Raw genomic sequence first — 26,407 nt, 5'->3', positions numbered from 1 at the left:
CTCTGGGACTGAGCTCAATTTTAAACATTTAACCAGGGGAAGGGAGAGTGCAGAGACCTGGACTAGTAGGGCGGGACCTGGGACCAAGAGCAAGTTCAAAGCCAGGAGGCCCGGTCGGGAGGTCAGCAGAAACTGGGTCAGGAGGAATTTGGACTTTATCCTGAGACCGCCCGCCAGGAGCACCAGGAGCGGCTGGAAGTAGGGTAGGAAGTGCAGGGTCAGTGGGCCCCTGGCGCCTGCGCATGGCTCACTGTGTGTGCCCTGGCCCCATAGCCCTTCGGGAAGGAAGAGGGAGCCTGCTCTTCATACTTCCTCTGCCCAAGCAAGGCTCCCATCATCCCGGGCAGGTTGCCTGGGCCCTAAGTAGGCAGGGGCAGGGAGAGGGGGTGTCTTCAGCTGTGAATTCGGGCAGTCAGAACCGAGGGGCAGGCCTTCACGCCTCTGTAAGCCTATGGGCTTCTGCAGCCCTGCCTGAGCCTGAGGGACCCACCTACGTCTGGCTCCCTGAGGCGGCTTGACCTCGAACTCTCACTGACTGAGAAGAGCCATTTCCTTGAAGGTTTTCCCTCTCCGTCCCCATCCCAAGCATTGTGCCCTGGCTGCCTGCGTGGGAACCCAGTTCCAGCTCCACAGCTTATGAGCTGTGTGACCTCTGGGAAGTTACCTCACCTCTCTGTGCCTCACTTTGTTCAAGTATTGTGAGGATTAACAAAGAACAGCCTGTAAGACAGCCACCTTACTGAGGGTGGTCTTTGTGCCTGTGATTAAGTCTTTTTGTATGGCTGAGGAAGCAGAGGGTCAGAGGTTGCTGGTTAACAGGCAAGAGATGAGGTGGAAAGGGCCTAGATTTTAGCCTCCAGCCCTGGGCTGCGGTTTGTCCCAAGATTGAACTCTTCCTCATTCCAAAGCTCTTTGGTCTCGGGACTTGTGAGCCATCCTATAGCTTCTCTCTCCGCCTGTGAGCTGTGCTTTACCCCTGGGGACAGAGCTAGACCATGGGGTTGGTGTTAGATGAGACAGTACCAGAAAGGATGATTTGGACCAGGGCCCGCCAGGTTGGGAAATGGAAGCAGGCAGCACTACAGGGGACAGGGACAGCACTATCAGCGTTCTGCACCAGAGGGTCCTGCTTGTCTTGAGAGAAGCCTCCTCCTTGAAGCCTTCCCTGACCACTTTGCAATCTTATCAGAGAATTCCTGGGGCCTGAGAAGTTACAGCTTAGCCTAGGCAAGCAGAGTGCCCTGTACGTGGTAAGGACCAACCATCTGTATATCACTGAGGCACTTCTAGAGAGTCATCCCATGTATTAGCTCATTTCATCCTCCTAACAGCCCTGGGAGGGAAAGATGCTACGTTTACAACCTCAGGTCTAAAGTTCGGGGATGTTTGAATGTCTTGTTCTTGGAGCATTGGCTGAGACACAAGTCCTGGCCCCCTGGTTCCAAGTCACACGCAGTCTGTGCCCTACAGCACTTCTCCTGAGGCTAGGGCTGTCTCTGGACGCGTAATTTAAACTCCAAATTTCCTAGCAGCCAAGGTAAAAAGGAAGGTCTGATAAGACAGGTAGTTCTCCCTCCGCTGAAACAAAGAAACCGATCAGTTTGTCTGAAGTTTCAGACCTCTTCCTAGTGCTCGATGCCAGGGGGAATGAATTCATGGCTTCTATGTAACATCCTCACCCTGGGACTTGCAGAAGAGTTACAGAAACTTGTCCGAAACAACCATTTCCTCTTCTTTGTTTTAAAGTTTATTTATGGGGGTACCTGGATGGCTCAGTCGGTTAAGCGTCCGACCGCGGCTCAGGTCATGATCTCACAGTTGATGGGTTCGAGCCCCAAGTCAGGCTCTGTGCTGACAGCTCGGAGCCCGGAGCCCGCTTTGGATTCTGCGTCCCCCTCTCTCTCTCTGCCCCTTCCCCCCCTCACACTCTGTCTCTCACTCTCTTTTTCTCTCAAAAATAGATAAACATTACAAAGTTGGAAAGAAAAAAAAAAGCTTCTTTATTTATTTGGGGGTGGGGTGGTGTGAGAAGGGCAGAGAGAGAATCCCAAGCAGGCTCCACGCTGTCAGCATGGAGCCTGAACCCACGAACCGTGAGATATGACCTGAGCCGAAATCAAGAGTCTGATGCTCAATCAACTGAGCCACCCATGAACCCCTAAAGCAACCATTTCTTGGGGGCACCTGGGTGGTTCAATCTGTTAAGCGTCCGACTTCAGCTCAGGTCATGATCTCACGGTTCATGAGTTTGAGCCCCGCGTTGGGCTCTGTGCTGACAGTTCAGAGCCTGGAACCTGCTTCGGCTTCTGTGTCTCCCTCTCTCCCTGCCCTACCCCCAACTGTGCTCTGTCTCTCTCTGTCTCTCAAAAATGAATAAATGTTAAAAAAATTTTTTTAAACAACCATTTCTTACGTTGATCCCACTAGAGGCCAAAGGCAAGCCATAGGTGAGAACTTGAGGTAGAATTTACCAGGGAGAGGACACTAACAGACTCCAGGTGAGGTTTCCCGGCTTCTCACTTGATTCAGGGTGGAGCTGAGCCATCAGCACAGCCAGCACCTCAGGTAGAAAGAGCTGGAACAGAGCTGGAGCCACAGAGAGCAAGGTTCAAACCTTGGCCCTATTACCTGCTATGTAACCTTAGGCAAGTTACTTAATCTCTCTGAGCCCCATTTTCCCCCATCTGTAAGATGGGAATGAGAATGCATTCCTCAAATAATTATTGTGGGGGAGTCGTTCATTCATTCAGTACAAATTCATTACCTTTGCCTGTGCCAGGCACTGTGCTGGGCCCTGGAGATTCAGTGATAGACACAAGCCCTTGCAAAAAACTTGCCCTTGTGAAATTGATGTTCCGGTGGAGAGAGAATAACAAATAATGAAGCAGGAAACCATCAGCTGGTAGGAAAAAGAAGAGTATTTAGCAGGTGACATGATTCTGGCAGATTACTGGACACCCTCTAATTTTCATTTGCCTTTTCTTCCCGGGTTATAGAACTCTGGATACACGACTTCCCCAAATAAAGACTACATTTCCCAGGCTCCCTTGAAGCCGAGTATAGCCATGTGACTAAGTCCTGGCTAATGGGGTGCGAGCAGAAACAGTCTCCAGGAAATAGCCTGCAAGAGAAGGGGCATATCCTTCCTTACCCTTTCCTCCTCCCTGCTGGCTGGAATGCAGAAGTGATGGCTGAAGCTCGAGCAGCCACGATGAACCATGAAGAGAAAGCCACATGCCAAGGATGCCACAGAATAGAAGGTACCCGGGCGGGGTCCCTGACACTGCAGAGCACCATGCCAGCCGGGGAGCTCCAACCTCCAGATGTTACATCAAAGAGAAATAAACTCCCAGTTTGCTTTAAACCGCTGAGATTGGGGTTGTCTCTGACACACAGTGCACACTGATTTTCCTTGACGCGGTAATAGAGTGGCTGGAGGTTATCTCGAAATGGATGGTCAAAGAAGGTCTTTTGTGGGGGGTGACATTGATCTAAGGCCTGAATGGTGAGAAGGAGTGGGGGCGGGGGGAGGAGCATCCAGGCAGGGTGGGGAGAGACAGGCAGGAATGATGCAGGTGCCTCGATGGAGCAGCAAAGGGCCGGAGTGGTCTGTAGCAGGGGGAGTCACGACGGGGGAGTCACGGGGGAGCACCCCTCTGAGTGCTGGGTGGCACCTAGGGGGCTCGAGTGAAGCCAGGAGACCAGATGGGAGGCTCCTGGGGTGATTGAGGAGTGGGGTGGTGGGGTTTAGGACTCCGAGGGAGGAGGGTTGGGCTGATTCATCCCTGAACACCTTTCCAGTTCCAGTCCCATCCCCCACCTCCCCTCTTCTCCCCCCCTCCCCCCACAGCCCTCACCTGCCCTAATGGCGACTGGTCCAGTCATAATGTGCAGGGATTACTGCCCCACTTCCATTAACCCCCGAATGGCTCCGCACCCCCAACTCACGCGGTTCCTTATACCTCTGGTCCTTCCACATGGGAGGCCTTGCTTGCTCTTCCGATGCACTTTCCTAAGACTCAGCTCAGAAGACTCCCTGGGGACATCTCCACTTTCCAATCACTCGTCCCTCAGGCCCCCCATCCTTTTCACACACCTGTGACTGCACCGCGTGGTTGTTAGGTGCTGCCGGCCCCACTGGGTGTGAGCTCCTGGAGGGTGGATACTCTGTCCCCGCGGCTCCTCCCTCCACAACTCAGTCCCTTACCTGTGCCCCCGGCAGGTTATGCTTCCCGTTTTCATCGCGTTAGGTGTTCACAACAGCCCAGAGAGGACCACCAAGAGTGGAGAGATGACAGGCCAGCTCAAGGTCACATATCCACCGAGGTCCCAAAGCCTCCTGCCCCCACAGTTCCCCTGAACCCAAATGTCCCAGCCATGGGGTGCTTCCGCATGGTTTGAGTCCCCAGTCCGTGAGGGCACAGGAAGTCATATCTTCACCAGGGAATGCCCATGGACCCCTCCAGGTCAGCTGGCCAGACCCTGTCCTCTCTGCCAGCCTCCCGGCTCCCTTCAGTGGGTCACCCCATGCCATCTGGACGCCTCACCTCAGCAGCCCCTGCAAACCACAGTCCTCTTTGCCCCGAATGTGGGCCCAGATCTTCCCTTCAGTGCCTGCAGGGGGCTGTCCAGCAAGGCTTTGCTGGGGACTTGGGGAGAGCAGCCAAATTCATCCAGTGGGTACCGAAGAGCAGGTGTGAGACTGTGACACGTGTCTGCCTTCAGCGGTCATGGGCCCACGCTGCTCCACCTCATTGCCAAGTCCACGGCAAAGGACAGCTCACCAGGTTGCCATGACATCCCTCCTTCTCGTGTGGAATCTCAGCCTCTGCTCCTTCAGGCCAAGAAAGAGAAGACAGCCTCCTTTCCGTGGCCGCTGCCTCACCTCTCACTGAGGACAGGTGACATCCAGGACGGCGGGAAATGAGAAAGTCCCATCCCCCTTCAGGAGAACAGCGCTCTCTGCCCGGAGGTTCTCCCTCTGGGACAACCCGTCCCAGCCCGTGGTCTTGGGCTGTGTGGTCTGGCATAACATCGTAGAAGGAATGTAACCAAATCACCGCTCGCGGTGCACCCCCCAGGCCCGGCCTGGGGGTCCACCCTTGGCTTCCCTTGTTCCTGCTGACACTTGGCCTTGGCTCCCAACCTTCCATGAGCACAGGCTTGGACAAAGACCCCATGGACCTTGGGAAAGGCTCTTCCCTTAGCACTAGGAAGTACCTGGGGGTGGGGGTGGGGAAGGGGTAGGGAGTGGCAACAAGGACTCCACTTGACATTCTGTCACTCTCATTGCCTTCTCTGGGACCTGTGGAGGCTGCAAGGATCCGGTGTGACTGCCAGGTGAAGCCCCCAGCACTGTGTTCGTATGCAGGAGGTCGGCTCCGTGTTCCTGCCCCTTTCCCTCTCCTCTGGGCTGGCGCAGTGCAGGTTTGCGGTCGAGACCCAGGAAACGGCGGCGAAATTGCTGGATATGCCAGCTCTCTGTCCCTGTCTGAGTCTGAAGCAGGGAGCCCCAGGGCTGGTAGCCCCAGAACTAGGTACTCTCCCTTCACTGTAAGGACACTGAAGCCCACAGAGGGCAGGCACTTGCCCAGGGTCCCACGGCCAGTCAGTTTTGGTGCTGGGCTAGGATGGTTTCCTCTCTCGGCGCCCAGAGCAGTGTCTACAAACGCCCCTTTCTGTCTGCTTCCAAGCCTCTCTTCATTCGTGCCAATCTGAACTCATCTTTCAGTCTCTGCTTCTTTAGCAACCAGAGCCCGGGAACAGGTGACTGGCCCCAGCACCCCCAGGAGCAGAGGCAGCCCTGCTGGGGGGTGGGGTGTGGGCAGGGGCACGGCGGGGGCCGAGAATGCAGGCTGCTCTGGCCCGGGGGCCTGGGCCAGGCTGCCGACAGAGGAACCAGTGTGCCCAGACATTGGGGCTTTGTGAGCTAGGAGCTCTGTGTGGGGAAGGTTGTTTTTGTTGACCTGACATTGTTTCAGGTTGACTAAATGGCAGAGTTTTAGCATCCAGGGGCCGGCTCTTCGGTGCCATCCAGGGTCTTGGGGAAAGAGGGTGGCTAGGGAGCCCTCGTCCGGGGCAAGAAGGGGAGGGGGCTGCCTGGACCCTGTGTACACTGAGCAGGTCCCCGTGGGCAAGGCCATAGAGCAAGAGCAAGTTCTGAGCCAAGAGAGAAGAGAGAAGGCGCCCATGCATCTTGGGGCCGGAGCAGAGGAATCTGGCCAGAGCGAGGGCGGACAGATGCAGGACAGGGGCATCCAGAAGCTGGGGCAGACCTGCCATGAGGCTGGGAGCTCGAGAAGCCAGCCATCCGACCTTGGTCCACGAAGGAAGACCCAGGAGATTCCTTGAGAGCCAGGAGGGCAGCAGGCGGCCCTGGGGGCTAGCTGGCTGGGGTGGGGTGGGCCAGACTCACAGCTGTCCAGATGTGTGTAAGAGATAACTCTGTTTACTGGGCACCCAGAAGGAGCCGGGCGGGGGGTGGGAAGGGGCTCCCGGGACCGTGGGGCGGGCAGATTAGGAGGCGGGGGCATGAGTCAGGGGTTTGGGAGCCAGGACCTGGTGCTGTTAGAGCAGGTGTGAGCTCGGCTGGTTGCAGAGAACACCGGTGGCTTCAGGAGTTCGCTGAGGGACCCCAAGGCTCGTGAGCAGGTAAGCAGGGCCGGGAGGGGCTGGGGGGTGGCCTGCGGCACCTGTCCCGAGGGCTTCTGCAGGTGCACAGCCTGAATCTGTGTCTAGGTGGGCACAGGCACCCAACCTCCAAGGGAGGTGGGTGCGGGTGGGTGGGTTGAGAACGTAGGATGTGTGTTGTTACCCCTAAGGGCACAAGCCCATTGGCACCTACAGCCGGAGAGCACAGGGCTGCAGGTGTTAGGAAAAAGAGACTGGCACGTAGCAGCAGAGGCGTGTGGCTGGGGTGGGGGTGGGGGGCAAATCTGATCCCCCCCAAGTGTGGGTCCTTGTCAGGCTCCTATTTACCAGTCCCACCGGTCTTACAGCCCAGCTCCCTCTTTCCTCCACGTGTGGGGACGTACAGGCCATCCGATCTCCCTCTTGCGAGGAAAGTTGGCCACTGACAGTGCTTCCCGTACGGGATGCTTGCAGGGGAGTCGACCAGGCAGACCCGGCACCGGGCCCACCCTAGAGAGTGTTTGGGGGGAAAGGAGGCGTCCCCCATCACCCAAGGATCTCAAAGCATTTAGGCTAATTCCATGGGAATTGAAGAAAAATCAGAGACATAGGTGAAGAAAGCAAGTCTGACCTTGATCCCCAGTCTCAGTGATAATGACGGCAAACTTTTACACTGAGCTCTTTGTGCGTCAGACGTTATTCTAAGTGCTTTACGTAGATCAGCTTAACTCAGTGCTACAACAACAGGCTTATAAGGTAGGTATCAATATCACCCCCACTTTACAGGCGAGGAAACCAAGGCACAGAGAGGTTGAGTCACTTGCCCGAGGTCACGCAGGCAGTGGCAGGGCTAGGATCTGAACCCAGGCAGTCTGACTGCGGGGTTCACGCTCTTAACCACTAGTGCTGAACAGCTTAGAGCTGTTTTCTCTTCTAGGAGGCAGCTCAGCATGATGGCTAGAGATGCGGCTGGAGTCAGCTGGGCCAGGGTTTAAACCCGCCTCTGATACCTACCTACCATAGGACCAAAACAAGTTAACCCTTCTGAACCTCAGCTTTCTCATCTGTAAAAGGGGGTTAATGACATTACCCATTTCACAGAGTAGTTTGGGGACTATAGGAGATAAGGCAGTACAGCTCTGTGCGGTGTGGGGGCGATTACACAAAGGCAGTGCTATGCCACCAGGGAGCCCTCCCCATCATCTGGTCAACACCCCCCCCCCCGCCCCATCCCAGACCCCAGCCTCTGCCAGCTGTGCTCCACCTCCTGGGCTCCAGATGCCCTGCTCACCGTTATCTGGCCTTGCCCCGGCTGGTTGGACGGCCAGGTGTTTGGGGAGTTTCCAGACACAGGGCAGGGATCGGGTTCCAGGCTCTTATCAGTGCGAGGCCGGCAGCTGCGGGGGGTGGCTGGGCCTAGTGGGACCAGCAATCTGGGTCATGGGTGCACCCTGTAAGGCCCCAGATGCGTTCAAATCACCCCCGTTCTCCTCTCTTCTGTCTCACTGAGGGCTCAGAACCCTGGCCGGAAGGCCCTCCCCATTGTACAGATGGGATGACTGAGGCCTGGAGAGAGGCTGGGGGCTGCCCAAGGCTATTCGGCCAGTCAGTGGCAGACAGGCTGCTTCCTGTGGCTCTGCACAGCCCCTCGGACCAACCCGCTTCTCAGAAATGGAGGCCACAGTCCCAACCTCACAGGTGGGACTTTTAGCCCCTAAGGCTTAATACCCTTGAGACTGCTAGGGATCTGAGGCCCAGGTTGGGGCAAGGCCAGAGAAGGGAGGAAGGAAACAAAGATGGGAGAAGACGAAAGAGAGGGACAGGAGAAGGAGAGAAAAATCTGTGTGACAAGGGTCCTCAAGGGCCGTGCCCTGGTCTTCACTTCCTCTACCACCACCGCGAGGCAGGGACCCCTGCCTTTCTCAGTCTGGCGGGCCTCTGTCATGCCCTCTCCCTATCTCTTGGGACCCCAGCACCAGCCACTCCTCGGAAAGAAATTTCTCTGTCCCATTCTCTCTGTGTACCCTCCCTGCCCTCTTCCCTCAGCCTTGTCTGGCGCGGTCCCACCTCTGCACTTTGGGCAGCCACTCCTCAGACCCGGACTGTCCTTCCCCACCTCTCAGCCCTTCAGGTCCTTCAGAGCTTCTCGGCCCAGCCCCAGGGTCCCCCTCCTGGGAGCCACCCCACCCCCAACCCCACCTGCAGGTCCTTCCTACCCTTCGTCCTGCCCTACGATCCTTGGCCCCCGACACGTTCTGCTCATCTCTTGTTTGTCTGGGGGACTCGTTATCTCCCGGCGCCCTCAGCCTGTCACGCGTTCCCAGTTTGCGGTCCCAGTCAGGGCCGGGAGCTTCTCGAGGGGAGGGACAGTGTCTTGTTCATCTCAGCTCCGTGCGGGCACAGAGCGGGCATGTTTGTCGACCTGACCCGAATCGCCGTTGTCGCGACACCCAGGGCTTCAGTGGGTGAGGGGGAAAGGGAGCCCCTCCACGCCCAGTCCGGGGCCACCCTAGGGGACCTCTGTGCTCCCCTGGGGCTGGTCCTCATATTCCCGGAGTGACCATGCCTCCCTCTCTGCCAGAGCCGCAACCGAGCAAATGGAGGCGAGGGGCTCAGCCGTCTCTTGGCCGAGTCCCAGGCATCCTGACTCCCCAGTCCCAGAGGCACAAGCCTGCAGGGCGGAGCCACGCTTTACATTCATCCAAAACATATTTATTGGTGGCAACCATTCTTCTAGGAGTAGGGGATTAGTGGAGACTGAGTAGGGAGGGACTGAGACATAGACCTTGGCACTCGAGCGGCTTCCCTACTAGAGGCATCCTCAGATGAGGTATACATAAATGAATCAAACAACCAGAAAACGACCGATCGGGTCAGTGAACGGCAGGGTGGTCAGGAAGGGAATCTGAAGAGCTGAGATGTGGGAAGGGATGAGGTGTGGGGGAGGGGCACCTGGGATGTGGACAATTGCACGTGCAAAGGCCCTGGGGCAGGAAAGGGCTCGTGAGGCCAACGGGATAGGTGGGGAGCGAGTATGAGAGATGGAGTGGGGGAGAGAAACAGGGCCATGTCATTCAGCACCTGTGAGCCACTCCCAAGGACGCTACAGCCCCATGCCCAGCAGAAAGTAGCTGTTTCTGGCAGAAGAGGGTATGTTGTGAAGACTGTCAGGGGAGCCAAGCTCCTTGAAGAAGAAACAGGTCATGTCCCCGGAGTTGGCTAAGTCCTGAGGATGGACAGGAAAAGAAGCCAGGTGAGGACTGGTGGCCGGAGGAAGGAGTTGAACCTGAAGGCCCTCCATCCTCTCAAACGCCCTTTGATCAATGCCAGCCAAGCTTCCTCTACTTGCCCCATCTCTCCTGGCCCCCGTGCCTCCGCCCTCAACCTACAAATCTAGCTCCTTCCTCCAGGCCCCTCCGACACTTCTTCCCCTGAGCCCACTGTCTCCCAACACATGGGATCCCCCTCCACTCAAATGTAGCCTCCTCTGGGGGCGGGGGATCAGAAGACTCCGGGATGCCCTGTGTCTCATTCAGCTTGTGCTGCCCCACTGCAGGGACCAGCAGTGTGGGTTATGTTGGGAGCGCGGATCACCGCAGACAAATAGGAAATCTGGACAGCACCATGGGGGACCAGCTGGTGAGTCTTTCGTGGTAACTGCGGGGCTCCTATCTCGGGGCTCTGGGAACCCCGCCCTGGACCCCTGCCTTCGTGGTGGCTGGAGAAACCCTTCACAGCCCAGCCCTGATGGCCACTTCCCACAGGATGACTATGAAGAGGAGCTGGAGATCACTCTAGAACAGGAGGACTATGAAGACCCAGACGTCCCCGTGTTTCAGGTGGAGGAGCCAGTGGGTGAGCCCCGTCTCTCTTTGTCTTGTTGGGATGAGGTGCTGAGCCCCAGACAGAGACCGATGGGCAACATGCCTTCTCCCTTCTCCACTACCTCCCCAGCCCCAGGGCCAGTTTCCCCACAATCCTGGCTGATTGAAGGATAAACAGAGTTTTGTTTGAAATGATCACAGGGGGTGACTGCGGGGGCGGGGTGGGGCGGGGGCCGGGCAGAACCAGTCACCCATGGCCAGGCCTTTCCATTTGGGACAGGGCAGCCAAGCCTGTCTGGGACAAGGGCAGGAGCCCACAGGCCACCTGTGCCCATCCAAGGCTGACTTCTTGGCCAGGCACCGGGTCTGTCCTGAGAGCATCGTTCTGTTTGGGGGTCTAGAGGTCCTGAGAAATGGGGGGCTGTGGGGACCCTCCCAGGGCAGAGAGACATCAGGAAACCTTCCTGGCCCTGCCAAGGTCTCGGTTGGGGAGCCCCAGGTGGGGACCTGTTTACCGTCAACAGGACTTAAGTGCTGGCAATTGGTATGGAAGATAAGAGGCCCCTCTGAGAAATGCGGGCTGGGAGAGGGGTGGGGGGTGGGGGCTATATAAGGTAGAGCCCACCCTGGCTCCCAGTGCTCCACCTGGAGACGGTGAGGAGTTTTGGGGCGGGTGGGATTGTTGAGGCTGGAGGGAAGAAGGTAGGGAATCTGGTCCCAGAAGGTGATGGGAGAGGAGGGCGATCCTAGGAGAATCCTGAGATTTGCTGCTCAGGACCCTGTACCTCGGAGGTGACCCTCTCTGTCACCGCTGAAGATGAGTCTCAAGGGTCGTCCACCATGCTTGGACGGGGCATGACAGAGCCAGGCCGGGCCAAGAACGGACACACGGGGGGCCACAGCCCATGGAGCAGCAGGGGTGGGGTGGGTGGGGTGCGGGCACCCCGGTCCTGCCCAGCGGCAAAGGAAGGGAGGCTTGCTGCGCTGAGGCTCACGGGGGGAGGGGGTGCAGGACGACCCCGAGGGGGGCATTATCTGGGGGCAACCCTAACTGGCTTCCGGGTTTTCAGCTCACGAAGCCGAGCCGACAGCCACAGATTACCACATCACATCGTACCCAGAGACCCACGAGGTGAGGACCCCTGGGCTCCCCCAATTCTCTTTTCTGTGTTGCCCGTGGGACCTGCCCTTCTACCAGGGGAAGGGAGGTGAAGAAGGACAGACACAGCTTTAGCATCGGCGAACCCCACCAACAGGTAGAGAAGGAGTGGGCACCCTGGGAAATAGGCAGAATGGGAGAGGACACCCCTCGCTGATGGGGTGCCCGGGGCCTTCTTCCACTGAGCAGGGAGAGCCCTGGGCAGAGATAAAGTAACTTCTGGGGACCTGCCCTCCCAGACCCTCTGGCCAGGCTGTCATGTGCTCCCTGGGGAAGCACAGAATTACATACGTGCCCCCTCTGCCCAGGCCCGCCAGGCCCCGCACTTCCCTGCTGGGCATCAGACTGTCTAGCTGCTTGGGAAGCTGGGTCTGCCCTCAGCGAGGCTCCAGGGAGTGGTCCTCTGGCCCCAAGGACAGGGAAGGGCATGCCGAGCCCGCTCAACAGTCTTGAAGGCAGGAGATCCACCCGATGACCCCGAAGTCCTCCTTTCTCCCTTTCCTCCCAGGTGTCCTCTCTAGCACCCCTTTTGGTCCGGAGGTTCTCCAAATGCCTCTGAGATGGGGTGAGGAGGCCGGTCAGGGAGTCGGGGAATAGAGCCAGGGGTGTGGGCTGTACCCTTCCCCACACTTGCCGCCTCGCCCGACACGCCCAGGCTGCTGCTCCTGCCGGTCCCCCTCCTGAGCTCGGGGTCTGCCCCGAGTGCCTCCCAGGACCCCGGGCCTCCCCCAGACATCCCTCAGAGCCTGCTGAGTGTCCCCCATGTCCCGGGCTGACAGTCTTCTCCCCAGGGCGCTGCTCCGGGCCCCGGAGACGAACTCAGGCCTGTGGGGCTGCAGGTCTACGTGGAGTTGCACGAGCTGGTGATGGATGGGAAGAACCGAGAGCTGCGGTGGGTGGAGGTCGCGCACTGGATGCGGCTGGAGGAGAACCTGGGGGAAGACGGGACCTGGGGCTGCCCGCACCTGCCCTACCTCACCTTCTGGAGCCTCCTGGAGCTGCGGAGAGCCTTTGCCAAGGGTGAGCCCCGCCGGGCGCCTCTGCGACCCTGCACCTGCGGCTCGGTGGAGGGGAGGAGGGCCAACGTCCGGCCGCCCGGCTCACCCCGCCACCCCTTGCAGGTGCTGTCCTCCTGGACCTGCCAGAGACTTCCCTGGCAGGGGTGGCCAACCAGCTGCTGGACAGGTTTATCTACGAGGATCTGATCCGGCCTGACGACCGAGAGACACTGCTCCGGACCCTGCTGCTCCAGCACAGGTGCCCCTGTCTGCCAGGACCTGGGCTCCGCAGCCAAAAGGCCCACCTCCCCAGCCCGCCTGCCCCGAGCTCTCCCTAGAGGCCCGGGTGGCCCCTCCCCCACCAGGCCAGGGCCCACTTTTCTCCACGATGGCTCCTGCCTCGGACACCTCTTGGGGGGTGACCGTGTCTCCACGCTCAGATCTGGGGGGCTACTGGTCCTCAGGAGGCGAGACTCTCAAGGCCCTTCCCTCCATCCCTCCTGGCCCCACCTCGTCCTTCCAGACGGAGGCCACCCGCTGGCATCCACCCCGTCCTTCCACAGGAGGCCGATTGTCCTCCTGCCCCGGGGTTTCTCTAGTCTGGTCACTGGGGAACCCTGCTTGATCCCTCCCACCACGGGTCTCCACGCTATTAACAGCCCGGCCCGAACAGCTCTCTCAGTCCGCGTCCCCTGTGTTTCCTGCAGCCATGCCAGAGACCTGGAGGACTTGGGGGGTATGAAGCCCACAGTTGTGACGAGTTCTGGGAACCCCTCAGAGCCTCTGCTTTCCCAGCAGCAGCCCTCGTTAGAGACGAAGCTCTTCTGTAAGAAGGTGAGGCTGTACCGGGGGTGAGGGGAGCGCTGGAGAGCTCCCAACCTGAGCATGCAGAGACTTGACAGTGGTTAGGGAAGGAGGGGGCTGGATGCTCAGAGTGGCCAGAGGCGTCCCCTCACCACCCTCCTTCCAACAGGGAGAGAAGGACGTAGAAGAACACTCAGCATCTGGAATTCTGGAAAAGATACCCCCAGATTCGGAGGCCACCCTGGTGCTAGTGGGTGAGGAGCTGGTGCCCCCTTTCCCTCCGCACCCCCTGCTTCTGCCTCCCGGCCCGGCCCAGCCTTCCTCTCCCTGAGCCCGGCCCCAGCAGCCCCCCCCCCCTCAGCCTGGCCTGACCACCCCACCCCCCACCCCGTCACCCCTTCCCCTCGCAGGCCGAGCGCAGTTCCTGGCGCGCCCCGTGCTGGGCTTCGTGCGGCTGAAGGAGGCCTCTTGGCTGGAGGAGGCCCCGTTGCTGGAGGAGGCCGTGCGGCTCCAAGTGCCCGTGCGCTTCCTCTTCGTGCTGCTGGGACCTGAGGCCCCCCACATCGACTACACCCAGCTGGGGCGGGCTGCTGCCACCCTCATGTCCGAGAAGGTGAGGAGGGGCTGGCGAGGGCCGGGGGAGCCTGAGGCGGGGCGGCCGCTGACGTCACTCACTGGACCGGCCTGGGCCACTTTAGTTCTGCTGGTCTGGCGCATGCGGTCTAACCCAGCTGCTTCCACCCTGTGTGGCCAGGGACAGGCAGTCCAGGGCTCCTGTGCTCTGGCCCAGCCCTGCCTGATCTGGCCTGGTCTGGTGTGGCCACTCTGACCCGGTTCCGGCGGGTTAGGTCTGGCCTGGTCTGGCCCAGCCTCCTTTCTCCTTTCCCCACTCGAGGCCCTGTCTGCCTCCCCAAAACCCTTTTGTGGTGGGCATAAAGGTGAGGGGGGCAGCAGGAAAAGCAGTTCCTAGCACGAAGGAGCTGGGGGAGAGGGTTCTGGTTCCTGGAGGCCCTGAATGTGGCCTCTTGGGTCCTTTCGTCTAGCAGGTGCAGGCAGCCCTGACCCTCTCTCCGGCCCCCAGGTGTTCCGCATTGAGGCCTACCTGGCCCAGAGCCGGGACGAGCTGGTGGATAACCTGGAGGAGTTTCTGGACTGCAGCCTGGTGCTGCCTCCCTCCGAAGTCCCCTCTGAGAAGGCCCTGCTCGGTCTGGTGCCCGTGCAGAGGGAGCTGCTGCAGAGACGAGTAGGCGCTGTCAGGCAGGAGCCCAGACTCTACAAGGGCCTAGGTACCTACCCTGCGGCCCCCACAGACCCTCAGCTCCCCCGGCACAGCCCTGCGGGACCCTGCCTCCCCTCCTCTCTCTGTCTTCATATCTCCCAGCCTCCTTGGCCACTCCCTTCCCATCAGAAGATTCTCCCCTCGGGGCTCCTGGGTCGCTCAGTCGGTTGGGCGTCAGGCTCTTGATTTCAGCTCAGGTCATGGTCTCACAGTTTGCGAGTTTGAGCCCCTTGTTGGGCTCTGCGCTCACAGCTCGGAGCCTGCTTGGGATTCTCTCTCTCTCTCTCTCTCTCTCTCTCTCTCAAAAAATAGATAAATGTGGGGCGCCTGGGTGGCTCAGTCGGTTAAGCGGCCGACTTCAGCTCAGGTCATGATCTCGCGGTCCGTGAGGGCTGTGAGTTCGAGCCCCGCGTCGGGCTCTGTGCTGACAGCTCAGAGCCTGGAGCCTGTTTCGCATTCTGTGTCTCCCTCTCTCTGACCCTCCCCTGTTCATGCTCTGTCTCTCTCTGTCTCAAAAATAAATAAACGTTAAAAAAATTTTAAAAGAAAAAAAAAATAGATAAATGAGCATAAAAAATAAAGATTCTCCCCTCGATTCCTCTCTCCCCACACCTCCTGCTGTTACCCCCTGTGACCACGGTCCTGTCCTTGACTGCAGATTTGAATGGGGGTCCAGAGGTCCCTGGTGGCCCGGAAGACCCTCTACGGCGGACAGGCCGGTTCTTTGGGGGCCTGGTACGCGACGTCAAGCGCCGCTACTCCCACTACCCGAGTGACATCACAGACGCGTTCAGCCCCCAGGTCCTGGCTACCGTTATCTTCATCTACTTTGCTGCCCTGTCACCGGCCATCACCTTCGGCGGCCTCCTGGGTCAGTGCCTCCACATGGCCCCCCTCACCCTCACCTCTGACCCTTTGGCCTCCGTGTCGGCCCTGTCTTCCGTCCCGATCTGACGGTCGGGGCCCCTGCACCAGCCTGCCCGTGAAACGCACTATTGGCCCTTGGGAATGACCTCTTGACCTTGACCACACTGTAACTTCTACCCACAGGAGAAAAGACCTTTAACCACATGGGGGTGTCGGAGCTGCTCATCTCCACTGCGGCCCAGGGCATCATCTTCTCCCTGCTCGGGGCTCAGCCGCTGCTGGTGGTTGGCTTTTCAGGACCCCTGCTCGTGTTCGAGGAAGCCTTTTTCTCGGTAGCTCTGTTCTGGCCCTGACCCCACCTGCCTGACGCACGGTGCCTGGGCCCGTCCGCTGACCCAGCCGCCTCTCCCGCCCTTGCAGTTCTGCAGCAGTAACAACCTGGAGTACATCGTGGGCCGCGTGTGGATCGGCTTCTGGCTCGTCCTGCTCGTGGTGCTCATTGTGGCCTTCGAGGGCAGCTTCCTGGTCCAGTTTATCTCCCGCTACACCCAGGAGATCTTCTCCATCCTCATTTCCCTCATCTTTATCTCTGAGACCTTCTTCAAGCTGATCAAGGTAGGGGCCACGGGAGTGTCGACAAGCACGTGTGACTCTGTGCACGCGCCGTGTGACCGTGTGTGTCGCTGCGCACGTGTCCGTACGGCACTCGTGCGGCTGTACCTTCACAGTGTGTGGCCGTGACCGCATTCCTGTTGACTCCTGCTGCCTGTGGGCCGGTGCTCTCTTTTTTGAGAGGGAGGGAGAGAGGGAGTGTGAGCAGGGGAGGGGCAGAGGGAGAGAGAGAATCCCAAGCAGACTCCACACCCAGCACGGAACCCAACATGGGGCTCAGTCTCACGACCCTGGGATCATGACCTGAGCCGAAATCAAGACTTGGATGCTTAACACATTGAGCCCCCCAGGACCCCTGTGGGCTGGTACTCTTGCTGTGACTGCATAGTGCCTGTGCCTCTGTGCGCCCATGCCCAGTCCTGCATGCCGTCTCTACACTCACCCCCAAGAACCACAGGGCCTGTGGTTGGAGCACCCTGCCTCCTCACCTCAGTCACCTTAAACTATGCCCACCTCTGCATCTGCATTTTATATGGAGGAAGGGTGGACGATGCGCGTCTGCCCCTGATTCTGCTCGTTGGTGGGGCTTTCTGTTTCCAAGTCTTTGAAGCCCTTTTTAGGAACCTCCTTGGCATTTGTTTCCTGCCCACCAGCCTTCTCAGGTCTCCCAGTCCCTGAGTGCTCACGTGCACACACACATGTACTCATTGGCACCATGGCTTAACCCCACCCAAGCTGAGCCTGGTCTCTACTCCTGAAAACTAAGCCAAAGAATCCCATTGTCCCTCTGTTACCCTGTCAGTTGAGGAAGAAGATAAGTACATGGATGGATGGATGGATGGATGGATAGATGATGGACAGATTGATGGGTGGATGGATGGATAGATAGATAGATGATGGACAGATTGATGGGTGGATGGATGGATAGATAGATGATGGACAGATTGATGGGTGGATGGATGGATAGATAGATGATGGACAGATTGATGGATGGCTGGATGAATGATGGACAGATTGATGGGTGGATGGATGGATAGATGGATGAAAGGGAATAGGATGCCTTGGTTTTCTGCTGCAGATCTTCCGGGACCATCCACTGCAGAAGGATTATGACTACAATGTGACAACAGTGCCCAAACCTCAGGCTCCCCTGCCCAACACAGCCCTCCTCTCCCTTGTGCTCATGGCTGGCACCTTCTTCTTAGCCATGATACTGCGCAAGTTCAAGAACAGCTCCTACTTCCCCGGCTGGGTGAGCACACCCTCCCCTCACCCTGCCCTTGCCTACACTGCCCTATCTCAGTCCAAAGCATGCCTCTAGGTTCCTCAGTGTCCTTAGCTCTCCCTCTTACCCTAGATTCCCATCCCCCATTCCAAACCTCCCTGGTCTCCTCCTCATCTAGGCTGCCACTCTTCAGGCAAGCCCCTCTCCCTTTCTTAGCATGCCCAGGCTGAGAACCTAGTGGGGAGCCAAGGACAGCTCTTAGAAAAGGGGTGGAGAAGCTGTGGGGCCAGAGGTGGGGCTGGGCCAGGGGAAGAAGAAAGGAAGCAGGTACATTGAGGTGCAGGACAGGGCATTAGATGTTGATGATGGACTCCCTGGGAAAAGCAAGGCGCCCTGGGTGAAGAAGGGGCAGGAGTGGGAGGCAGGAGGTAGGGAAACAACCGGGTACTGACCACTGATTTCTGCCCTCAGCTGCGACGGGTCATCGGAGACTTTGGGGTTCCCATCTCCATTCTGATCATGGTCCTGGTGGATTTCTCAGTCAAGGACACCTATACCCAGGTGACCCTCTCTCCCCACTGTTATTTCATTCTCCCAGTATCCCCCTCCCAAGAATAGCTTTCCCAAACCCAAAGCCGGCTAGAACTACCCCTACCCATCCCTGCCTCCCCTGAGAGCCCCAAGTCCTTCCCACAGCCCTACAGGAGCCCTCTGACTGAAGCGAGGGTCTGGGGCAGATTCCCTCTTTACTCCAAAGAATCTGCTTTAGCCAGGCAGATCTGAGTATGAATCTCACTTCTGACACCAAATAGCTGTGTGATGCAAGGCAAACCACATAACCTCTCTGATCCTGTTTCCTCATCTATAAAGCTGGGAATGAGAAGATGTACGTAAAGGGCTTAGTGCAGTGACTGGGTACAAACCATAAGTAAGTTCCCAAGTGCCCAGGACCCTGGCTGGCCCTGCCTCCCTGCCCCCAGCCCCTGCCTCCGTTGTTCTCACCAGCATCCCCCTCCCACAGAAACTCAGTGTGCCTAAAGGCCTCTCGGTGTCCAACTCCTCGGTCCGGGGCTGGATCATCCACCCGCTGGGCTTGTATTCGCCTTTCCCCATCTGGATGATGTTTGCCTCCGTCCTGCCTGCCCTCCTGGTTTTCATCCTCATCTTCCTTGAGTCCCAGATCACCACGTGAGAGCCAGGGTGGGGCCGAGCCTGGGAGGGTCCGAGGCGGGGAAAGCGACAGGCTCCGGGCAGGCATGACACCAAGGACTGAGCACGAGTCTCAGTCAAACCTGTGGCCCTCCTGACAAGCAGGAGTGATGGATGGGCGGGGGAAGGTCCAGGTTTTGCGGGACGTGACACTGTGCAATTTGGGGAAGAAGGAGACAAAACGAGGTGCCAGAACTCAGAAGGGACCTGTACCAGCGAGGCTCCCTGAAGTTCAGCTGCATCAGCTGCTTGTGGATGTTCTAGATGATATCTAAAGATACTTCTACTCTTAGAGTCTGGATTCTCAAGAGGGGGTGGGAGGGAGGGGAGCAAGGAACTCTAAGGGAGATGAACACAGCAGGATAAATAGGATACAGAGGGACACAAGTATGGAGAAGGAAGGAGGGGCAAAGAGGGTGGGGGTAAGCGAGAGCACTGCTCACCCCTGACCTCACCCCCACCCCCCCGCCAGGCTGCTCATCAGCAAACCAGAGCGCAAGATGGTCAAAGGCTCTGGATTCCACCTGGACCTGCTGCTAATTATCGGCATGGGCGGTGTGGGTGCCCTCTTTGGGTTGCCCTGGCTCAGTGCCACAACCGTGCGATCCATCACCCATGCCAACGCGCTCACCGTCATGGTCAAGGACAGCACCCCGGGGGCTGCACCCCAGATTCAATCGGTCAGGGAGCAGCGGATCAGCGGGCTCCTGGTCGCTGTGCTCGTGGGTGAGTAAGGGCTGGCCACACTCTCTACCACCCTCTGGCCTTGCTCCGGGCCCCCAGCCCCTGCCCGTTAGGATCCAGTGCCTTCTCCAGCCCTGCCCGCACTGTAGCCAGATCTCCCCGACGTACCCCCTGCCCGTGTCTCCCAGTGTCAGTTGTCCACATGAGGGAATTCTGGAGGAGATGCCCAAGGCACTGAGATGGACATCTGAGTCGAGGAAGGAGCAGGGGACTTCTCTAGATAGGACCCAGCATTCAGACTTTTATCCAGCAGAAGTTCAGTCAGTGAATGGTGGGTTCCAGCCCTGCCCTGCTGCTAACTCAGTAACCCTCCTCATCTCTGGGCCTCGGTTTCTCGGTCTGTTCCATGAGAGGGTTCATTAGATGCCCCTGAAGTCTCTCTAGCTGGGCTGTTCTATGACTGATCCCAAGGGCAGTGCCCCAGGCATAATCTGGGGTGGGAGAGAAGACAGAGGGTCACTGGGGTTTGATCCAAGTTCTGGAGCAGCTGAGAGTCCGGCTGAGCTCAGTGTGGGCAGCGCCGCAGTCACTGATGGAGGAACCAGGGAAGTTTCTTAAAGGAGGCAAAGTTGGTGTTAGCTGGAGGAGGGTCAGGGTTTGGATAGGTGGAGGGGGTTGGAGGCATTCTGGGCTGGAGCGATGGAAAAGTTGGGCTTCTCTGACCTCTGTGACCCCCTGAGGCTAAAAGAAAAGGCTTTGAAATCTGGCTGGCAGGAGTCTGACTCCCTGACCCGCCACTTAGTAGCTGCGTGGTTGCAGACAAGTTGCTTCCCCTCCCTGGGTCTGTTTCCCCATCTGTAAAATGGGGGTAATACTTGGGGGGGACGGAGGGGTGGCCTGGGGCTAGGTGGTGGGGAAGATTAGGACGATGCTGGGAGTGGTTGGCCGTGGGCCGAAGTCTGAGGGGCCCGGGGGCCGGTCAGAGGCTTGGAAAGCGGCACAGGCATTAAGAGTGTTGTGTAAAATGGGGGTAATACCTACTAAGAGGGCTTCATACGGTACCTATGGTTTCATTCCCCAGCCCCTGATGCTTCTGGCCCACTGGGGCCCCTGGGGGCTAAGAGCGTGTGCTTCTCCCCGCAGGCGTGTCTATCCTCATGGGGCCCATCCTGTCCCTCATCCCCCTGGCTGTGCTGTTTGGCATCTTCCTCTACATGGGGGTCACATCCCTCAGCGGCATCCAGCTCTTTGACCGCTTGTTGCTTCTGTTCAAGCCGCCCAAGTACCACCCGGTCGTGCCCTACGTCAAGCGGGTACAGAGCCCTCCTGGCGGCCCGGCCCAGAGTGGGGTGGGGGGTTGCGGGGTGCCAGGGCAGGGCGGGCGGTAACCCCAGCCTCGGCCCGCAGGTGAAGACCTGGCGCATGCACTTGTTCACGGGCATCCAGATCATCTGCCTGGTGGTGCTGTGGGTCGTGAAGTCCTTCCAGGCCATCTCACTGATCCTGCCTTTCATCCTCATTCTCACGGTGCCTCTGCGCCGCCTCCTGCTGCCGCTTATCTTCAGGGAGCTGGAGCTCAAGTGTGTAAGTGTCTGCTCCCCTCCCCTGCGCCCCCCACCCCCTGCAGAGCTGCAGGGGGCAGGGAGGGGTCATCCCCGGGGCTGGCAGAATAGGAGGGGTGGGTCTGGAAACAAAGGAAGGCAGAAGGGCGCAAAGGTTAAGGTCTGGGTCTGGAGCCTGCGTCCAGATCCAGCACTGCCTCGTCCTAGTTTCTGACCCGGAACAAGTGGCTTCCTTTCTCTACGCCTTGGGTTTACTCACCTGTAACAGAAGTAATGGCAGGTTTGGAGAGAGTTAGGAAGCACACGGGCTGTGTTCCACACGAGCTGTCCTCACCGCTGGGGGACTGGTCCTGTGGTCTTGTAAGTCATTTTGGACAGAGTCTCTCCTCCAGTAGAATGCTTCCACGATGTGACAGTCGCTGTGGGGCTGCCCTGGCGAAAGGGTGCCCTGCCCACCCTCTGTAGGCCTTCTCCTGCCGGGGCACCGGATCCCCGGGGGCTCCTCGCCCATTGGACACCGCTCATCTGGACCAAACCTGGGGGCCGAGGGGGCAGGACATGACTCGTCCAAGGTTCAGAGAGAGCCAGGCCCTCTCCCTCCAGAGGCGATCTCAGCACTGGGGGGAGGGCTCATCTGCCCCGCCTCTCCCCGGAAGCTTACCCTCTCTCCTGCTACTCTACCCTCCAGCTGGATGCCGACGATGCCAAGCCGAACTTTGATGAGGAGGAAGGTCAGGATGAATACGACGAGGCGCCCATGCCCGTGTGAGGGGAAGGCCCAGGCCTCAGAGCCCCCTCCACCTTCCCGCCTCCCCTCTCTCCCAGGAAAAGCAGAAGTTCATGGGTATCTCATAGACTCTCATGTCCCTCCTGGGGTAGCAACTGGAGCCCTGGGGCTGTGGGTGGGGATGGAAGGAGTGACTAGTAAACCAGCTTTTATGGCTGGAGATGGCCAGTAGGGCCCACATTAGGAAATTCGCTGTGTAGTGCCCTCCTGCTGCCACACTGCCACGTAGGGTTCCCAAGCTGGAAGGCTCTGATCCGAACCAACGTCTTCACAGCCAGCACAGACAGGGGCAGTGGCAGGGGAGGTGGAGGGGGTGAGGTTCAAATTCCTGCATGCTGTGTGACCTTGGGCAAGTCCTCCAGCCTCTGCTTCCTCTTCTGTAAAATGGGTATAATTATAATAATACCCACGCTACAGGATGGCTACTGAGGACCAAAGATAAATGTGAAAAAGGAGCCTTGTCAACTTTGAAAGGACTGTCAGACGGTATCTTCAGGCTGGCCCAAGGTCACACAGCTCCTGAGCTGTACAGCTGGGGTTTGAACCAGGTCTCCTGACTCTGAGGCCAGAGCCCTAGGCTCTACTTTAGTTACCCACCTTCCCATGCCTAGAGATGCCCCTGCTGACTCCCCTTCCCCATTCCCACCCCCATCCCTTAGACCCTCTCGTCTGGGGCAGAGGGAGGTGTCCTGGTGAGGGCAAGGAGCAGGTGAAGACGCAGTCAGGGCGGGGACCCAGGACTCCTAAGTGCTCACTCCCTCCTCCCGTGCTCTCATTCAGTCATGTGTTCATTCATTCTGCAAACACTTACTGAGGGCCCTGGTCCCTGCAGATACAGGGGCAACCGAGAAAAGACTCTGCCCTGGGGTGGGGAATGGGGGCGGGGGGGGGGGGGGGGGCGGGGCGGGAGGCGGTGATGCAGAGTCTGTGCTAATTTGGATGGAGGGGGTGAGATCAGATGGGGGGGAGGGAGGGAGGTTTGTAATTTATTGTTTGCGTATTTTCTAAGAGCTTTCATTGTACTTCGGCTTCACACAAATGCCCAGGGCTCCCGTTGGAGACGCACTGCCCACAACCTCACCCCAGCTGAATCTTGGGGAAAACCCAGATTTGACCAATTGGGGTAAGAGACAGTGGACTCTGCAGAAGAGGGGCATAATCTTTTTTTTTTTTTTTTAACAAAACAAACATAGAAAAAGAGTGGAAAGTGCTGGAAGCGGTGAGAAATGGTTGAAACGGAGAATCAGGTGTCTTGGGCGCCCGATGGGAGGCTCCTGGGTGCATCCCTGAAGGCTGACAGCTGCCTCTCACCACTTCCCCATTCTATGCCTCAGCTTCCTCATCTGTAAAATGGGGACAATAATGGCACCTGCCTTGTAGGATTCTTGTAAGGATTGAATGAGACAGTGCATGTAAAGCGCTTGCTTAGCACAGCCTGGCCTCAGGCCTCAGAGGAAGCGCTCAATCAACCTTCGCTGCTGGTATTGTGATCCTCACTGGGGTGTCCCTGCCCCCTCCCTCCTTCTGCTCCTTGAACACTGCTCAGGAAAGTGGAAAGAAAGTCGCCCGCACTGCTAGCACCCTTCCCCTTGATGCTTGGGAGTCGGTTTTGCCAATAAATGCGTCTGTGGTGGAGTGACTGCCTTGCTGCAATTTCCCTCCGAGAGTCGGGGGTCCAAGGGGTCTCGGCCGGACCCTGTGGACACGGCACGCATGCCGTGGGGCTGGTGCCCAGAGTAACCCAGGGTGCGGCCAAGGAGGGCCAGGCTGGGGGGTGGCAGGGTGTATCCTGGGGGGAGGGATACAACTGGTGGCCCTGAGTCTTAGGGTGGAGAAGGCCAGCCGCCAGTGAGAGGGTGAGAGAGCCAGGGAAGACACATTACGCTCTGGACATCCTTCTTCAGAATGACCAAGACCCAGTGGGGGGAGGGGCTGAAAGGAGTGTCATCCGGTATCTTCAGGCTGGCCCTGTCCCTTGTACCATGGGCCCCACATCCCTTGGGGCCAATCAGCCCCTTGGCTTGCACGCATCAAGGTGGGCAGCGCCTCTGAGGGGCCTCGCCAGGGAGCGAAGGCAGTGTGCGCTCAGTTACGCAGGAACAGCGTCTCTTGACCAGCTTTTCCACTGGCCCTCACTCTGGTCCCCGTGGAAGACCACCAGCTTCCAGCAAATCTAGAAGGCTTCTGGGCCAGGTGTCACTCACCCCCTGGCCAGGAGGGTGCCAAAACATAAACCCTCCCCACACTTCTCAGCCTTCCAACGAGAGGTCAGCGCAGGGCTGGGCCGCCTGGCTTCCTTCCCTGCATCTATATTTACTTGCCGCCTATCCCCAGCTGACCCCTCCCAGGCTGCCCGGGACAGCCGCCAAAGGGCCAGAGAGCTACCTTGGCCCCAGGGAGAGCCGTCCTGGCTGTCCACCTCCTGCAAACAGCAGCTTCATGTCTCCACAGCAGCTGGCCCGGTCCTCAGGGCTCGCCAGAACCCCACTGGCCACCTTGAGCAGGCAAGGCATTAGGGAAGCGTGAAGGCCACAGAAATCAATCCCATCGACTTCCTGCCTGTCCTGAGGCCTTACTCCCTTTGTGCTTCCGGCCGCCCCCAACAGATGCCCTGTCCCACTCTCTCTACTGCCCACGTTTCCTCTAAGAGCTGTCCTTCTGCCCCCTCCAACCCCCAATACATACACACTCCCTCAACATCTCTGCAGTTTTAAATCCTGCTCACCCACTCAACCCTTTCTCGAAGACTGCCTCAATGTGAATGGGCTGCCGAAACGAGGTCCACACTGCAGTGTGAACGCAAAATAACCCCCCTCAAGGTAAGAGAATAATTCAACAGAATCCAAAAGCTATACACCTGAAGACTTTCTCTCTCTCTTTTTTTAAAATATTAAAAAATTTTTAAGTAAACTCTACTCCACACATTGGGCTCGAACTGAGGACCCCAAGATCAAAAGTCACATGCTCCACTCAGCCAACTACGTACTCCTATACCTGAAGATTGCCTTTTTTTTTTTAATTTGAGAGAGAGAGAGTGCATGTGTGTGTGTGTGTGTGTGTGTGTGGAGGAGAGGGGGCAGAGGGAGAGAGAGAATGTTAAACAGGGTCCATGCTCAGTGGGGAGTCTGACGCAGGACTCCATCCCTAGTCCCTGGGATCGTGACCTGAGTGGAAATCAAGAGACAGTCACTTAACTGACTGAGTCACCCAGGGGCCCCTGAAGCTATTTTTTTAATAGGATTATCTATGGTAACAAAAAAAAAAAAAATAGAAAGAGGCCAAATACTCTGTAATAGGAGGGTGGTTAGTAAATTATAGCGAATCACCCTACCTCAATATGATAGGCCACTAGGCAGGCCTTACAAATAATAATAATGAGGGACGCAGGGCACCTTGGGGGGCTCAGTGGGTTAAGCATCCGACTTCAGCTCAGGTTGTGATCTCACCGTTCGTGGGATCGAGCCCCACGTCAAGCTCTGTGCTGACAGCTCAGAGCCTGGAGCCTGCTTCCGATTCCGTGTCTCCCTCTCTCTCTGCCCCTCCCCTGTTCACAATCTGTCTCTCAGAAGTAAATAAACATGAAAAAAAAAAATGATGAGGGGCACCCGACTCGCTCGGTCTGTAGAGCATGTGACTCTTGATCTTGGGGTTGTCGGTTCAAGTGCCTACTTAGGAAAGAGACCCACAAAATAATAATGATGATGAAGAAGCTGCTGAATCAGCTTGGTGCAATCACGTGATCCTGGGCCTCTGAGGCCAATGAGTTTGGAATTCCAGCTTTGTGATTTAGTTGGAGAAGGACAGAAAACGCCATCTGCATTTGTAAAACGGTGGTAACGATATTGACTTCACAGTGTTATTGAGAGGATAAATTGAGATCACCCGCCTCGAGGTCCTAGCCCGGTGCTGGCCTTTATTTTATTTTATTTTATTTTATTTTATTTTATTTTATTATGTTTATTTGTTATTGAGAGAGACAGAGCGCAAGCGGGGGAGGGGCAGAGAGAGCCGGAGCCACAGAATCCGAAGCAGGCTCCAGGCCCTGAGCTGTCAGCACAAAGCCTGACGCGGGGCTGGAACCCACAAACAGTGAGATCATGACCTGAGCCAAAGTCGGATGCTCAGCCAACGGAGCCACCCAGGTGCCCCCGGTGCTGGCATTTAGGAAGCAAAACGTTTATTCCTGTTTCTTAAGCAAGGCATGAAGTGCTGTGACAGTCAAGGTGACAGCCATGCAGGAAAGGATAGCGTGCACAGGAACGAAGTTTAGAGGCTTAGACGGGAAATATGAAAACGCCACAGTGGTAGAGTTATAGGGGTATTTTTTTTCCCTCGCTCGCCTGGACTTCCAGGGCAAAGGGTTAAATTCATTATCCTCAGTTCAGGGTAGATTTGTTTGTTTCATCTTTCTCGCAATGCTTCCAAATGAATCTCAGACGCACCCTTCAGCTGTGCACCTTCCCACCAACACTGATCATTTTCTTAACCAGCTGCGGTGCCACCATCACACCCAACAAAATGAGCACTCGTGCCTGATATTATCAAATATCCAACCTACAATAAATTTCTCAAGATGTCTGTTTGTGGTTGGGGTGTGTGTGTGTGTGTGTGTGTGTATCTGTCTGTCTGTTCCTATACATCATCAGCATCATGTTCTAGTCCCGGCTCTGTTGGTGCTCTTTCTGCCCCACACTATGGTTTTAGGATCCAAAGATGAACACTGAGTTGCCTTAGCTCCTGTGTGGTGCTCCATGGAGCACCTTACCT

General features: G+C 57.6%; 1 protein-coding gene across 5 annotated transcripts; it reads left to right on the top strand.

Annotated features, from left to right (window-relative positions):
* The first annotated feature begins 6,525 nt into the window (after positions 1 to 6,525).
* On the top strand, positions 6,526 to 22,510 carry SLC4A1 (solute carrier family 4 member 1). 5 transcript variants are annotated; one of them, XM_019817982.3, is made up of 20 exons: positions 6,526 to 6,651; positions 10,187 to 10,269; positions 10,395 to 10,485; positions 11,525 to 11,586; positions 12,453 to 12,633; positions 12,735 to 12,870; positions 13,319 to 13,445; positions 13,585 to 13,669; positions 13,826 to 14,028; positions 14,497 to 14,701; positions 15,353 to 15,565; positions 15,745 to 15,893; positions 15,982 to 16,176; positions 17,252 to 17,425; positions 17,870 to 17,959; positions 18,420 to 18,586; positions 19,080 to 19,333; positions 20,435 to 20,604; positions 20,699 to 20,875; positions 21,542 to 22,510. In XM_019817982.3, the coding sequence occupies exons 2-20, from the start codon at positions 10,255 to 10,257 to the stop codon at positions 21,620 to 21,622; spliced, it is 2,775 nt and encodes a 924-aa protein (XP_019673541.3). In that variant the 5' UTR covers positions 6,526 to 6,651; positions 10,187 to 10,254; the 3' UTR covers positions 21,623 to 22,510. The 5 variants fall into 5 exon arrangements, with proteins under 5 accessions (XP_019673541.3, XP_019673540.3, XP_019673537.3 ...); XM_019817981.3 differs by having other exon boundaries at positions 12,405 to 12,633; XM_019817978.3 differs by having other exon boundaries at positions 12,393 to 12,633.
* Positions 22,511 to 26,407: the final 3,897 nt, after the last annotated feature.

Source organism: Felis catus, chromosome E1 (genome assembly GCF_018350175.1).
Source record: "Felis catus isolate Fca126 chromosome E1, F.catus_Fca126_mat1.0, whole genome shotgun sequence".
Classification (NCBI taxonomy): Eukaryota; Metazoa; Chordata; class Mammalia; order Carnivora; family Felidae; genus Felis; species Felis catus.
The sequence above is the reverse complement of the archived record's forward strand: the minus strand, read 5'-3'. Positions and strand labels throughout refer to the sequence as shown.

Excerpts from the sequence above, each read along its gene's own strand:
- SLC4A1 (XM_019817978.3), top strand. Across the intron at positions 10,486-11,524 it reads TCAGGTGGAGGAGCCAGTGG|CTCACGAAGCCGAGCCGACA; the intron begins GTGAGCCCCGTC and ends CCGGGTTTTCAG. Across the intron at positions 20,605-20,698 it reads TCGTGCCCTACGTCAAGCGG|GTGAAGACCTGGCGCATGCA; the intron begins GTACAGAGCCCT and ends CTCGGCCCGCAG.